Source organism: Muscardinus avellanarius (assembly GCF_963383645.1).
Source record: "Muscardinus avellanarius genome assembly, chromosome: 10".
In the NCBI taxonomy this organism is placed as follows: domain Eukaryota; kingdom Metazoa; phylum Chordata; class Mammalia; order Rodentia; family Gliridae; genus Muscardinus; species Muscardinus avellanarius.
In genome coordinates this window covers 44852937-44866262 of record NC_137796.1, presented here as the reverse complement: position 1 = coordinate 44866262, position 13326 = coordinate 44852937, and the positions used below count along the sequence as shown (strand labels likewise).

Here is a 13326-nt window from a genome sequence, read left to right as displayed (position 1 = left end):
ACGTTCGTCTGGAGTTAGAGAAGAGGTTAGAATGACATGCAAATCTCGCCACGTTAAGTCATATGCCTGCACAATATGTTGGAATTCCTTGATAAAACCAGAAGGATTGGTAGAGAAGGACCCCAGTCTCTTTTCCAGTTGAGTGAGGTCAGGAAGGGAAAAAGGAACATGGACCCGGACCACCCCTTCTGCACCAGCCACCTCATGAAGTGGGGCCAGGAGGGAGGGAGATGGGGCTTGTAACGCAGCTGGGTCAGACCCCAGCACCCACGTTTCATCGCAAGATGGCGGCTGTGGGTCCGCAGACTTGTAGGCCTGTGACCCAGAATGGCCACCAGGTGGCGCCTGTGACCCACGGGACTCCCCAGCCAGCATGACTTGGGCAGCATGGCTGGGAGGGGAGGAGAACAGAAAATGCAGGCGCCAGAATGGCTGTAAATACAATAGTTCAGACCATTTCGCAGCTCGTGTACAACATTCACTGAGAGCTATTAACATTTTAGGATTCAATGTACCCATCGCAGGCCATCGAAGATTATTGGTTAACTCATATGTCAGCCAGACCTTAGTACAAAGAGAAATAAGTCTCTCTGGGGACAGTTCCCCTGAGAATCCAAGAGCCTGCAGATTATATAACACACGGCCCAGCGGGGATTGAGAATCGATCTCAATCTTAGATGGCTGACTTCCCCCCATGGGTTGTAAGTGGGCGAGCGAGAACAAAGGCAGGAAACTCCAGCGTCCCAGGGCCCTGCCTAGTTCGGTAGAGTAGGTGTGACTGAGAAAAGACGTCTCTTTGTCTCTTTTACACACCTCGCGACCGTCCCGGACGATCGGAGAACTGGAGGATACCAGTGCACCGGATTTTACAGCAGTCAGTCAGTCAGAACCCTCCGAGTTAGGCGGAACCCACTTACTTCCTTGAGAGAAAGCTTGCCGCTGAGAGATGGTGCTGTGGAGATCTGGCCTGAAAATGGCTGCGAAAAGTTTTTTAAAAATGGCCGCCGACTCCTAGGATTGGTTAGGAATGGAAACTGGGCGGGATTAAAGATGGCGGGGCCTCCAGCGAGGCCATGAGGTGGGAGGGGTTAAGGATGGTGGACCTCCAGCGAGGCCATGAGATAGGAGGGGTTAAAGATGGCGGGGCCTCCAGCGAGGCCATGAGGTTAAAGAAACATGGAGGCTCCCCAGTGATTACACGTGGGCCAAAGATGGCGGGCCAAAGCTTGCGGCCTTCCCCCCCCCCCACAGTGATCCCATGTGGGTGCTTACCGGAATGCCCGGGCCGGGCAGCGGGGGTGGGCGGGCAGAGGGTGAAAGGCGCCAGGGCGCGAGTCTGGGTGGGGGTATGTGCAGGAGCGCGGGAGGTCAGCAGAGAGCAGGCAGGGGCGGGCGGGTCTCAGCACGCCAGGCGCAGAGAAGGCATGCCATTTAGCAGAGTGGTGCCGCCCGGGGCGGGCGGGCGGCGGGGCTAAGCAGCACAGTCCGGCACGGCGGTGTCGCGGGGCTGGCGCAGCAGTCCGCGGGGCCGCGGGCTTGCCCCGGTGATGTGAGCGGGGCGCGCCGGCAGCTCAGACCCAGAGAAAGAACAGGCGTGCCGGGCAGGGGTCCGCTCCACGGGCGGCACGGGCGCCCGGGAGTGGCGTGGCCGCAGCGGCGGGCGGCTTGGCCCATCCCAGCGGAGGCGGGCGGCGCAGAGTAGTCCTGGAGGCGCCGCGTATCTCATTTCAGCTTTTTGTAGAAGTCCGCGGGCCGGGCGGGCGGGCGGGCGCGGCTCCGGCCGGCCGCACAGCCCGGGCTGGGGCGGGGACGGCAGAGGACCGCCCAGGCGCGGTGTTGTCCTGGCGAGCGGCGCGGCGGGTCGGGCCGGGTCGCATCTCGGGCTGGGGCGCGGAGAGAGCGGGGGCGGCGCGGTCCAGCGTTTTAAGCTCTTTGTAGAAGCCGGCAGGCAGGCGGGCGCGCAGAGGCTGAGCCGGCGGGCTCATAGAGAAAGGAATGGAAAGTCGGTTCGAGTCCAGTAAGTGCAGATGCAAGCCAGGTCCCATAAGTCCGATACGAGTTTCAACACCAAAATATAAGATTAAAGAGCGCTGTGTGGCCCCAGCAGCATAGAGACACGCGAAGATCCATATCAGATATATGTGAATATCTTTATTCCTGGGAGAGCGCCCCCGGCCCCCGCGTAGCCGCGGGGGCCGGTGGCGGGGGAAGAATGAATGCTTGTCCCTCCGCTCTCGGCTCCTCTCTGAACTCTCTGGACTCCCTCTTCCGGGGCGGGGGACTGGTCCCCTGAATCGCAGGGCTCCACCCCCTAGTTTCTGGCCCTGCCCCAACCTTACACATGTCAGTTTCAGAAAGAACTTGTCCACTGCCATGTCTGCTAACTCAGTGGAAAACAAATTTAAAATTGCTTTCCACAAGACCCGAGCCGAACTCCAATATGGGTAAGAACTAGTAACAGGAGCAGAGAATTCACATGTCATTTTCAGTGGTGAGGACTTTGTCAGAAAGATGGATAGATTAGCCAGGCATGGTAGCTCATGCTTGGGAGGCTGAGATAGGAGGATCACAGGTTCAAAGCTAGCCTCAGCAAATTAGTGAGGCCCTCTGCAATCTAGTGAGGCTGTTTCAAAATAAAGCATAAAAACAGGGCTAGGTTGTAGCTCAGAGGTAGACTGCCCTGGGGCTCAATCCCAAGAAACCCCCCCCAAACCAAAAAATAGATGTTTTTTATACATCAAACTGCACTCTTTCCTGGCCTTCCTTTTTTTTTTTTTTTTCTTTCTCCTCCTTCTTAAGAGTATTAGGAGATTGCCCTGCTAGCTTTAAGATAAGACCGGGCCTTGGGACAGGGCCAGGAGAGAGGCAGAGGGGAAAAAAAAAAGAAAAACAATGGAATTCCTCACACTCTGGCTTAAAGGGCTCCTCCTCTTACTCCTTTGGCTTAGAAAGGGAGCCTCCAATATGCAAACTTAACATCAGATAACTAGGATCAAGCAAACACCAAGCCACAAAAAAAAGCCCCAAAAGATCAACTATACCCAATTCATTCTGTGAAATTGTTCACTTCACTAAAAGAATGAGGGAGGGAGGAAGAAAATGACTACTTACACTGGAAGGGAGATTTAAACAGAAAACCCTACCCCAGTGAACTGAATAGAAAAAAACCTGAAAGTCTGTGTACTAGTATTGGGAAGAGGGTTTAAAATGTAGTAATGTGTCAGTATTGGGAAAGATTTCCAATTTTATAATATATCTTCTTTACTAAGAAAGCCAGGGCTAGCTAGAAAGAAAGAAAGGCTAGAGCCAGGAAAAATGTGTTTCCTTGCAACAATTTCACACATTTTGGGGGAGAAGAGGAAAGGTAAAAGCCTGTGTCTGGAAACAGAGATGCCTCCCCCCCTCAGGCCATAAATCTGAGCCTGTGTTTGGAGACATATGCCTCCCCCTTTAAGCCATAAAATCAATAGGCTGGAGAGAGAACAGAAGCAGAGCCAGGGCTGGAGATAAGGGGTAACATAATCTCCAGAAATCAGAGGGACCTGCTGGACTTAGGATAAAAACTCAGTAAACTGGAGTTCTTTGGCATTTTCATTCGAATTGCCCCCCTGTGCCCCTCTGCGGCACAGGGCTATAACTATCTCTATATTTCCATCTTTTTAATAAACTTCTTTAAATCTTCAGCAGCTGTCCAAGCGATGAATACTTATTCTTAGCTTAGGACAAGAATCCACGGTTTTTCTGTTTGTCTGTCTGTGTGGTGGTGGTGGGGGATTACTTCTCCCCACACACACACACACCACGCACATTTCCACCCGCAACCTATCCCGCAACAGTCTGTAAGAGACTGGGGGGAAACATTTTTATGCAAATGTGGGTTTGTAAATAAAACATGTAAATTCTTCCTGCTTATAATTTTTATTACAATTTAATTCAATAAACAATTCAGACAAAAAAATCCTTACTTCACACAGACATTCTTATCATATTCTCTCTTCTCAGTCAGTCTTAGTGGCTTCTCATTTGGCCTCTGATTGGAACGACTAAAAATAAAATATACATGCACATATATATTAACATTTGTGAACCCACTTACCCCAACCCTAAGAATATCTTTATTTTCTGGGGAAATTTTTTAAGACTTACCATTGAAGAATTAGTTGATCTGTGAGAACTGAGGTTAAGCTGGGTAAGTATACAAATCATATTTATGAACTAATTATACTAGTATTGGGAAGAGGTTTTAAAATGTATTAATATATCAGTATTGGGAAAGATTTCCAATTTTAAAAACACATCTCCTGTATACTAAAGAAAGCCAGGGCTAGCAAAAAAGGAGGGACTTTTAATTTATATTTCTAAAGAAGAGGAAGAAAGTTGGAGCCAGAGATGGGAGGAAATCCCAGATCCTGGAGAAAATTTACACATCTTGGGGGATGGACAAAAGGTGGTTGGAGATGGGGCTGCCCCCCCCTTCCAGGGCAAATCCACCTGGAGACAGCAGAGCCAAGGCTAGAGATAAGGTAGCATATCTATAGATCAAAGGACCTGCTGTGGACTTGGTCTGGATAAAACACTTAAACTGGAGTTCTCTGGTATTTTCATTCGAATTGCCCCCCAGTGCCTGCCTGCCTGCCCCTCCCACCCTCCCTCCCTCTCTCTCTCTCTCTCTCTCTCTCTCTCTCTCTCTCTCTGGCACTGGGCTGTAACTATATCCTGTATTTCTATCTTTTTAATAAACTTCTTTAAATCTTCATCAACTGTCCAAGCTATGCATATTTATTCTTAGCTTAGGACAAGAATCCACGGTTTTACTGTTTTTGTTTGTGTGGTTGTGGTGGAGGAATTACTTCTCCCCTCACACACGAAACACATTTCATCCATAACACTAATGCTTCTGGTGCCTGTCACATACCACTAATTACAACTAGAAACTCTGAGTAAGGAAACAAAGTATTGGTATAGTGAAGAAAAACCATTTGAAATTAGTCAAAATCCTGGAGAGTTTCTTGAGGTTCTTCTTTAGTGGATGTGTAAACACCAAAAATTCTGAGAGGGGCTAGCAATGTAACTCAGTGGAAGAGCACTTGCTTCGAATTTACAGGGATACTGGGTTCAATCCCCAGTACCACACACACAGACACAAAGTTATGAAAGAGGCTCCCTTTCTAAGCCAAAGGACTAAGAGGAAGGGCCCTTTAAGCCAGTGTGAGGAATTCCATTGTTTTTCTTTTTTTTCTCCTCTGCCTCTCTCCTGGCCCTGTCCCAAGGCCAGCTCTAATCTTAAAGCTAGCAAGGCAATCTCCTAAGACTCTTAAAAAAAAAAAAAAAAAAACCCTATCACTGCAGCCAGAGGAACTGGGAAATGGAAACTTTATGGTTCAAACAATGCAAGGAAAAATCTCCATAGCCCTTCTTCCCTTAATCCTACTGCTATTTTGCTCCAAAGTGGCCCAAGCAAAGACTGTACCACAGTTTCTCCAAGAGAAACTATGTGGCCAGAGGAATAGGGAGAAGGAATTAGAGAGTGTGAGGGAAATCCTAGAAACAAAGAGAGAAAGCTGGGAAGGGCCCCCTACTGCTGACTGTGACCCAACAAGAGTCTCAGCTCAGGCTAGGCATGGTGGTGTATGCTTTTAATCCCAGTACTTGGAAGGCTGAAACAGGAGGATCGCAGATTCAAGGCCCGCCTCAGCTACTTAGTGAGGCTCTCCGCAATTTAATGAGACCTTGTTTCAAAATAAAAAAAATAGGGCTGGGGGTGTAGCTTGGAGGTAGAATGCCCCTGGGTTCCATCCCACTACCACAAAAAACAAACAAACAAAAGCAACTGGGCACAGTGGTGCAAGCCAGTAACCCCAGTACTTGGGAGGCTGAGTCCAGCAGATTGCAGGCTTGAGGACAGCCTTGATAAGTCATGAGACTCTCAGCAACCTCGTAAGACCCTGCTTCAAAATAAAAATGAGTAGGGGTTGGTGGCACACACTTGTAATCCCAGTACTTGGAAAGCTGAGACTGAAAGATCACAGATTCAGGGCCAGCCTTAGCAACTTAGCAAGATCTTCAAAATAAAATAAAATAAAAGTGAAATAAGGGTGTAGCTCAAAATTAGAATGCCCCTGGGTTTGAGACAGGAGCCCAGGATGGCACTACTTAGTCCCAGTCATGTGGGGCCCAAAACGGTATCAACCAGTCCCAACCACATGGAGCCTAAGATGGTGCTGCTCAGTCTTGGCCACATGGAAGCTAATACAGGAAATCCAGCTCAGGAAGCAGAAATGAAATCCCATTTTGGTACCCCGCCTCTTCTTGATTTGATCAAATTCTGACTAGGCCTATATAATCTGTATTATATAGCCATTCAGGGTTCACACTAGGAGCTTTGCTCTCTAAGTGTCACCAGTGAATAAAGAGAACTACTATAGCCGTATCCAGCCTGTCTCTTGTTCTCTATGAACCAAAGCCTCCTGCGACATTTGGCGAGGCAGCCAAGAGGTACTTTTGGGGCAGTCTGGTCCCAGAGACAGGACCCAGGATGCTTTGCCTCCTCCAGTCTGTGACTTGGGAATTAGGTGTGGGAGACCTTGCCCAGAGATGGTTGGCTCTAGGACTGAGGACTGAGGAAGAAGGGGCTGATCACTTCCTTAGGAATTCCCCAAGTAGTGTTAGTAGTGTCAAGGGACACAAAACTGGAATTCAGTTCAGGATTCAGGTTGGGTTAGGTTTAGGTTGGGTGTCTGTGAATGGTAAGTCCAAGTATTTAACTGAGATGGACACCAAAGCCAGACTCCAGGTTGTACCTTACCGGGCCAAAACGAGTGTTGAGCCTACTGCCTGGATCCAGGGCCACCCTGTAATGGCTAACTGGCAATCCATCAAGGACCGAAAAAGTCCTTGGTCTAAACAAGGTGTGATGGTGCACACTTATAATCCTGGTACTTGGGAGGCTGAGACTTGGAGGACTGCAAGTTCAATGACTGTCTCAACAATTTAGCAACCTAGTGAGATCCTGTTTCCAAATAAGAAATAAAATTGAAGGCAGGCGTGGTGGTACATGCTTGAAATCCCAGTACTTGGGAGGCTGAGACAGAAGAATCGTATGTTCACAGACAGCCTCAGCTACTTAGTGAAACCCTCTGCAACTAGTGAGAACTTGTTTCAAAATATAGAATAAGCCAAAAATGGTGGCACACGCTTGTAATCCCAGTACTTGGGAGGCTGAGACAGGAGGATCGTGCAGGTTCGAAGCCAGCCTCAGCTACTTAAGTGAGGCTCACAGCAACTTAGTGAGACCCTGTTTCCAAATAAAACATAAAATTGGTCTGGGAGTGTAGCCCAGAGGTGAAAAGCCCCTGGGTTCCATGCCCAGTACAGAAAGAAAGAGAATAAAAGATAGGGCTGGAAGGTAAAGAATAAAATAAAAAGTACAGCTCAGAGGTAGAATACCTGTGGGTTCCACTGCCAGTACTGCAAAAAAGAAAAAAAAGTTGGTCTGAAAATATAGCTCGGAGACAGAAAGCCTCTGGGTTCAATTCCCAGTAACTAACACACACAAAGGTGCGCGCGCGCACACACAAACACACACACACACACACACAAACACACACACACACACACACACACACACACACGTCTTTGGGGTGACCAGATTGGAGGTTGATACTGCTCTGCCTATGCCAAAGAATGGCTGAAATGCCTCCATGAGGAGGATGGCTGGGTACCACAAAGTGAGTGCTGTCTGTTTTCTGTTTTAGGTGTTCCTGCTCTAGTCTAGACTCTTTAGGTGGGAATGGGGTGGGGGAGCAAGCCTGCTCCCCTGGACCTCATGATCAGGAAATTTGGAGTGGCTTATACAGGTGGTTATAGATTCAAGCTAACCCCAGGAAAGTTACGTACTTTGCTGAGGTGGAATGGCCAGCCCTCAGAGAGCTCATTAGACCTGGCCACCACCTGATGCACTTGGGATCAAGTCACAGGCAGTCCAGCACATCTGCACCAGTTTCCCTACATAGACACCTGGCTCAAGTAGTTCAGACTCCTCCTTCATGGTTAAAAGGTCCAGTCTCTCAGATCTTGTCAAGGAAAAGGGAGCTATTGGCCAGGCAGGAAAGCAAAGGCAACACCCAGATGAAACCCAGATACTACTCATTTTGGAAAGTCCCCTGGAGAAGCCACACCTGCTGTTATATATTCCACAGCTTGTGTGGCACCTACAGGCTACACTGGCACCTTCAACACCTCCTCCAGGCCCCTCGGACCAGCCCTCAAGTCCAGAGGCAGAAACCCCAACTCCGCCATCTTCCTTGTGTCATTCCCACAACAACATCTGTGCTACAGACAAGTCTTCCCCCTTATCCAGCACCTTCAATATACCCACCACTGCAGATAACAACTGGCCATTCCTAGAATTTGAGATCCCATGACCAACTCAGTGAAGGTCCTGTTCATGAAACACCACTGCCATCTGGTAGCCAGTTTTCCCTCAGGCAGCTCAGCCCTTCCCTCCAAAATGAATAAATATGGACAGCCACAGCCGAGTCAGCCAACATTTGTGTACCAGCCCTTTACTACGACTGACCTTCTCAATTGGAAAATCATACTCTTATACTGAAAAGCTGAAGGCCGTGGCCAACCTCCTCCAAACCATCTTCCAAATGCACAAACCTAAATGGTCAGCTCCTTCTGACTCTTTTCAATACTGAAGAAAAGAACCATGTTTTGCAATCAGCAGCCACTGGGCCAAAGAATATGACCCCAAACAATGCCCTAAACCCCCAGGCCTATGTTCAACAATGCCTCCCGACAATAGACACCCACTGGCACCCAAATAACCCTGAAGACATCGCATACTGGAGTGCCGAGATTCCTCGGCATCTGCGTGAAGATTTCCCACGCAGTTAATTGGCTGGACCTCAAAGTGAGCGAAAGCCCCGAGAGGAGGTGTTGTCTCTGGCCAAAGTACTCCCCCACTCTTAGATATTCTTTCATAACTATTATTCTTTTGGTAATGATTCTTTTAACTTTCCACACGAATTGCTCCGGTGATGTAAGATCAGGACTGTGAGAGAAACTGAGTCTGTGGAAAATAAACTTTCTGGTAATTTGTCTAAGCCTCTAAACGTCCTCGGCTTTGCTCAAATGGTAATAAAATCTAGTCAGAATTCAGATGCTGTGGAAAACATTCCAGTAACAGCAATTACAAAACGCATATTTCCCCTCTATCTCTGACCTTCATTCTAATCATTAACTTACAATAAAAGCCCTAAAAGGAAGGCAACCCGGTGCCTCTGTTTACCCCTCTCCTTGTGATCCTGCCTAGATACAGAGAAGATAAACTTTGTGTATGATTTCAAAGCAGCCTAGTTGATGAGCAGCTAATACTGCCCAATACAATAGAGCTGAAGGCTAGGAAGATTCTTGACCTTTACACCCAGTATGAGCGCTGCCCGAGACAGGGAGGCGCCACGTGGCTAAGAAATGGACATGTCAGAACAAAGGACAGATATAATAAATGTGTAAGTGTGAAAGAAAGGAAATAATGGTGAGAGTAAGAAAGGATTTTTATATGAAGAAGAGCTTATCCTAAGATTGTCCCAAATGGGAAAAAGAGAATCAGGGTAATCAGAAAAGAAAAGGATATTGCAAAGGATCTGTGATAGGAATATGGATTATTTATAAGATGAATAGGCTTCTAATAAGCCTATCGTTTGAGGAAAAGTGCTCTGCAGCTAGGGAAGTACATTTGACAACTAAATCTAAAAACTTCATGTTATTTTTTGGTGGTTATCTGCCAAACTGTGATGTGAGCTTGCTTAAGCTTTCAGACTTTAGAAGGCAATGCGGACGACACCTGGGAGACTTCCATCGCATCCCCCTGGATCACCATATCTCTAGAGATGGAAAGTTCCAAAAAAGTTAAAGAAGATTCCATGAGAGGCCTATTCTCCAAGCCCTGGGCATGCCTGTGTCTTCTGGAATTTGCCCTTTGGAGCTGCCTGCCTGCAAGGGCAGCTAGATCTGCCGCAAGATCCGGAGAAGATCCGGAGCTAATCTCTTGAATGCCGGACTAGTTTTTTTTACTTTGTTTACATGTCATTCACTATTGTTTTGCAGTGATTGCACTCCTTTCTTTTTTCTACTATTAATCTCACTGGTGAAGGATATAAATTTTCTGGGTTCTTGTAATAAAGTGTCAATCGCTCAAGAAGCTTTTGTCCATGTCAGATTCTTTCCCGAAGTGCCATGAATAGGAACTTAAAGGAATTTATTTCATAGAAGGGAAAGAATCGCTGCAGATAAGTGACTGCAGAACTGCACCCGTATCCTTGCCCATCTTTCTGAAATAAATCTCGAGCGGACTCACCGGCCATTCCGACTGAGCCAGTCTGCCACACTGGAGGTGTACAAAGAGGCTCTCCCCAGGGACTTCAAAAGGGGGCTTTCCAGGTCACCAATGCTGCCAAGGTCAGAGAGATTCTTCAAACATCCAACAAGAGAGCCCTGTGCTTTGAGACTTATCACACATTTACTCCTTTTGACCCCAAGGCATCCAAAAACCAGCAAATGGTTAACATCACCTCTGTTAGAGAGCTAGTGACATCCTTTGCAAGCTGCAGAAACTGAAGTATGCAAGAATGGATGCTTTCTAATTCCATTTAGGTAGCAAAGAAGGTCTTAACTAACCAAGACATCAAAGAAAAACAGAAGCCAGATTGGAAAATGGGATGAAAAGCTCACCTATCTCAGAAGCATGGAGTTCACTGCTCCATGGTGAGCCTAACCAAGAACCAATTAGATAGGGGTGCCTTCGGTTCTGACACCCAGGGCCACCCAAGGAAAAGAGCGCTCCTCTCCAACATGACCAATGTACATTCTGTAAAGAACTTGGGCAATGGAAAAACTAATGCCCTAAAAAAGATCAAGGGCCCCAAAAGGAGCCATCAAGCTCCTTTCCTGGCAGTCAGCCAGACTAGTCGGTTTGATAAGTAAAGGGAACTGGGCCCTGAAGCCCCGAAGTGGCCCATGATCCAAATGAGAGTGGGAGGGGACAGAGATACACACCTCCAACTCCTCATTGATACTAGAGCTGAGCACTCGGTGGTCACCAGTCCAATAACCTCCTCACCAACCAACATGTCAACATAACTGGCCCAAGAAAGTCTGTCAGCAAACATTCCTTCTCCAACCCCTGTCAATGAACCCTAGGAGGAAGGGAAGTCACTTGCTAATTTCTACATAAGCCAGACTATTTGGTTCTGCTTCTGGGTAGAGATCTCCTTGGCAAACTCAGAGCAACCATCACTTTCTCTAAGAAAGATAAACTGAAGTTCTCAGTGCCAACCTCTCAGCTGATTTTGCTTTTTCCAAATGACCCAAAAGGAAAGTGGAGATTGAGGGGCAGAAAAGGGAGGTCCATCAGTCCAGAGGTAGCAGCCTGGTGGCCCACAGTCTGGTTCAAGGACAGTCACCTGGAATGGCCAGATTCCAAGCACCAGTGGACACTGAACTTCATCATGACACCAGACCAGTGCAGTTATGGTAGTACCCAATTTCCTGACTGGCCCTAGAGGGAATTCAGGCCTACCTAGAGAGGCTCCAACAACATGGCATCATCACACCATGTCAATCCCAGTGGAACTCTTGCCAGCCTAAAAGCCAGAAACCCAGGACTACCAAGTGGTGCAGGACTTACAAGCCTTCAACCTAGCCACCATCACCCTACATCCTACTATGCCTAACCCATACACACTTCTCAGTGTGCTCCCAGCCACCACTGTACCAATATTGGGAATGGCCTAGAAAGATTTGAGAAAGCTATGATTATTAATATATTTCAAAAATTGGGTGAGGGGCAAATCTGTGCAAGGACTTGGTTTCTGCCTAAAAGCAAGCAACTATTCCAATGTAAATTAACCTAGCTAAAAGCAATTAATCAGTCAATAGGAGAGGAGAACTAGGCCTGTCTCTATCTAAAGACAGATCTTAGTTGAGGAGAACTAGGCCTGGTTCTATCTAAAGACAGATCTTAGTTGAGGAGAACTAGGCCTTTATCTAAAGACAGATCTACATGATTGGATAAGCTAGCTAAGATGGTAGGAGGGGTCGACCTTCATGAAAGTAGACACCTCGCCACATCTTTTTGGGGGAGGTACCTTACAGGGTAAGGGGAGGTACCTTACAGGGACGTTCACTATGACAGAATTATGTAAACAAGATGGAGGTCATGGGTATAAAAGTCCGGTCCACGTGCGATCCCTTTGGTGTATTCATTTCGAGTCACCCCGCCCCCATGCCATTTTGACATGGGGCTGTATTTCTATCTCCTGTATTTCTATCTTTTCCTCTTTTTCTGTTTTTCTGTTTTTTTGTTTCTTTGGGGAGTTTTTGGGAAATTATTCCCAGGGGTCTAGCAAAGATCCCTGGGGACAGTTTCCCAAACCTTAACAACCACGACCTGGTTCATGTGCCTAGACCTGAAAGACACCTTCTTCAGTATCTCTCTAGCTTCCCCGAGCCAAGAACTGTTTGCTTTTGGGTGGGAAGATCCAAAATATGAAACCAAAAGCCAGTTCCCCTAGACTCAATTGCCACAAGGATTTAAAATTCCCCTATAATTTTCAGAGAAGCCCTGGCCTGTGACCTCAACTCCTTTCCATCCCACTCCTTGGGTTTCACCCTCCTCCAATATGTTGACATGAGACTTTTGAAAGCTGTGCTTAAGGAAAAGGCTAGCTGCTCGCCCTCCTAGAGCACTGTGGTTAAAAAGTCTCTAAAAAGAAAGCCCAGGCCTGTCAACAAAAGTAAAATATCTGAGGTTCACCATGTAGAGAGGGGAAAAACTATTATTGGCAGGACAAAAAGAGGCAGTCCAAGCTATTCAAGTGCCCACTAACTAGAGAACCCTCCAGAAATTCCTGGCAGCAGTAGGATTCTGTTGCATCTGGATTCCAAAACTTGCTGCCACAGCAAAACCATTCTACACATCTACAAAGTGGGGAGATAAAGGCCCCTTTGTATGGGAAAAAGAGTAGACAGGCCTTTGAGCAATTCAAATTAACTGCCCTACCCTAGAGCTCCTGGACCTAGAAAAGCCTTTCACCTTATTTGCATCAGAAAGAAGGAAAACAGCAACCAGGGTTCTGGCCCAGGGGGGTCTTAGTATCAACCAGTCGCTTACCTCTCAGAACAACTGGACCACTGATGCTGGATGGCCACCTTGCTTGTGGGCCCTTGTAACAATGGCCCTTCTTGTCCAAGAAGCTGACAAGTTACCCCTGGGACAAAACTTTCAAGTCAAAATTCCCCATTCTGTAGTCTTGCTCATGA

General features: G+C 47.4%; 1 protein-coding gene across 1 annotated transcript in view; it reads right to left on the bottom strand.

The window, feature by feature from the left end:
- LOC308268414 (putative ATP-dependent RNA helicase TDRD12) overlaps positions 1 to 13326 on the bottom strand; it is a gene marked incomplete at both ends in the record, with an annotated part of 178135 nt that overhangs the window by 116375 nt on the left and 48434 nt on the right. The window contains one exon of the mRNA XM_080703547.1: positions 3966 to 4043. Coding sequence (XP_080559673.1) covers positions 3966 to 4043 — 78 coding nt within the window. The remainder of the gene's footprint in view (positions 1 to 3965; positions 4044 to 13326) is intronic.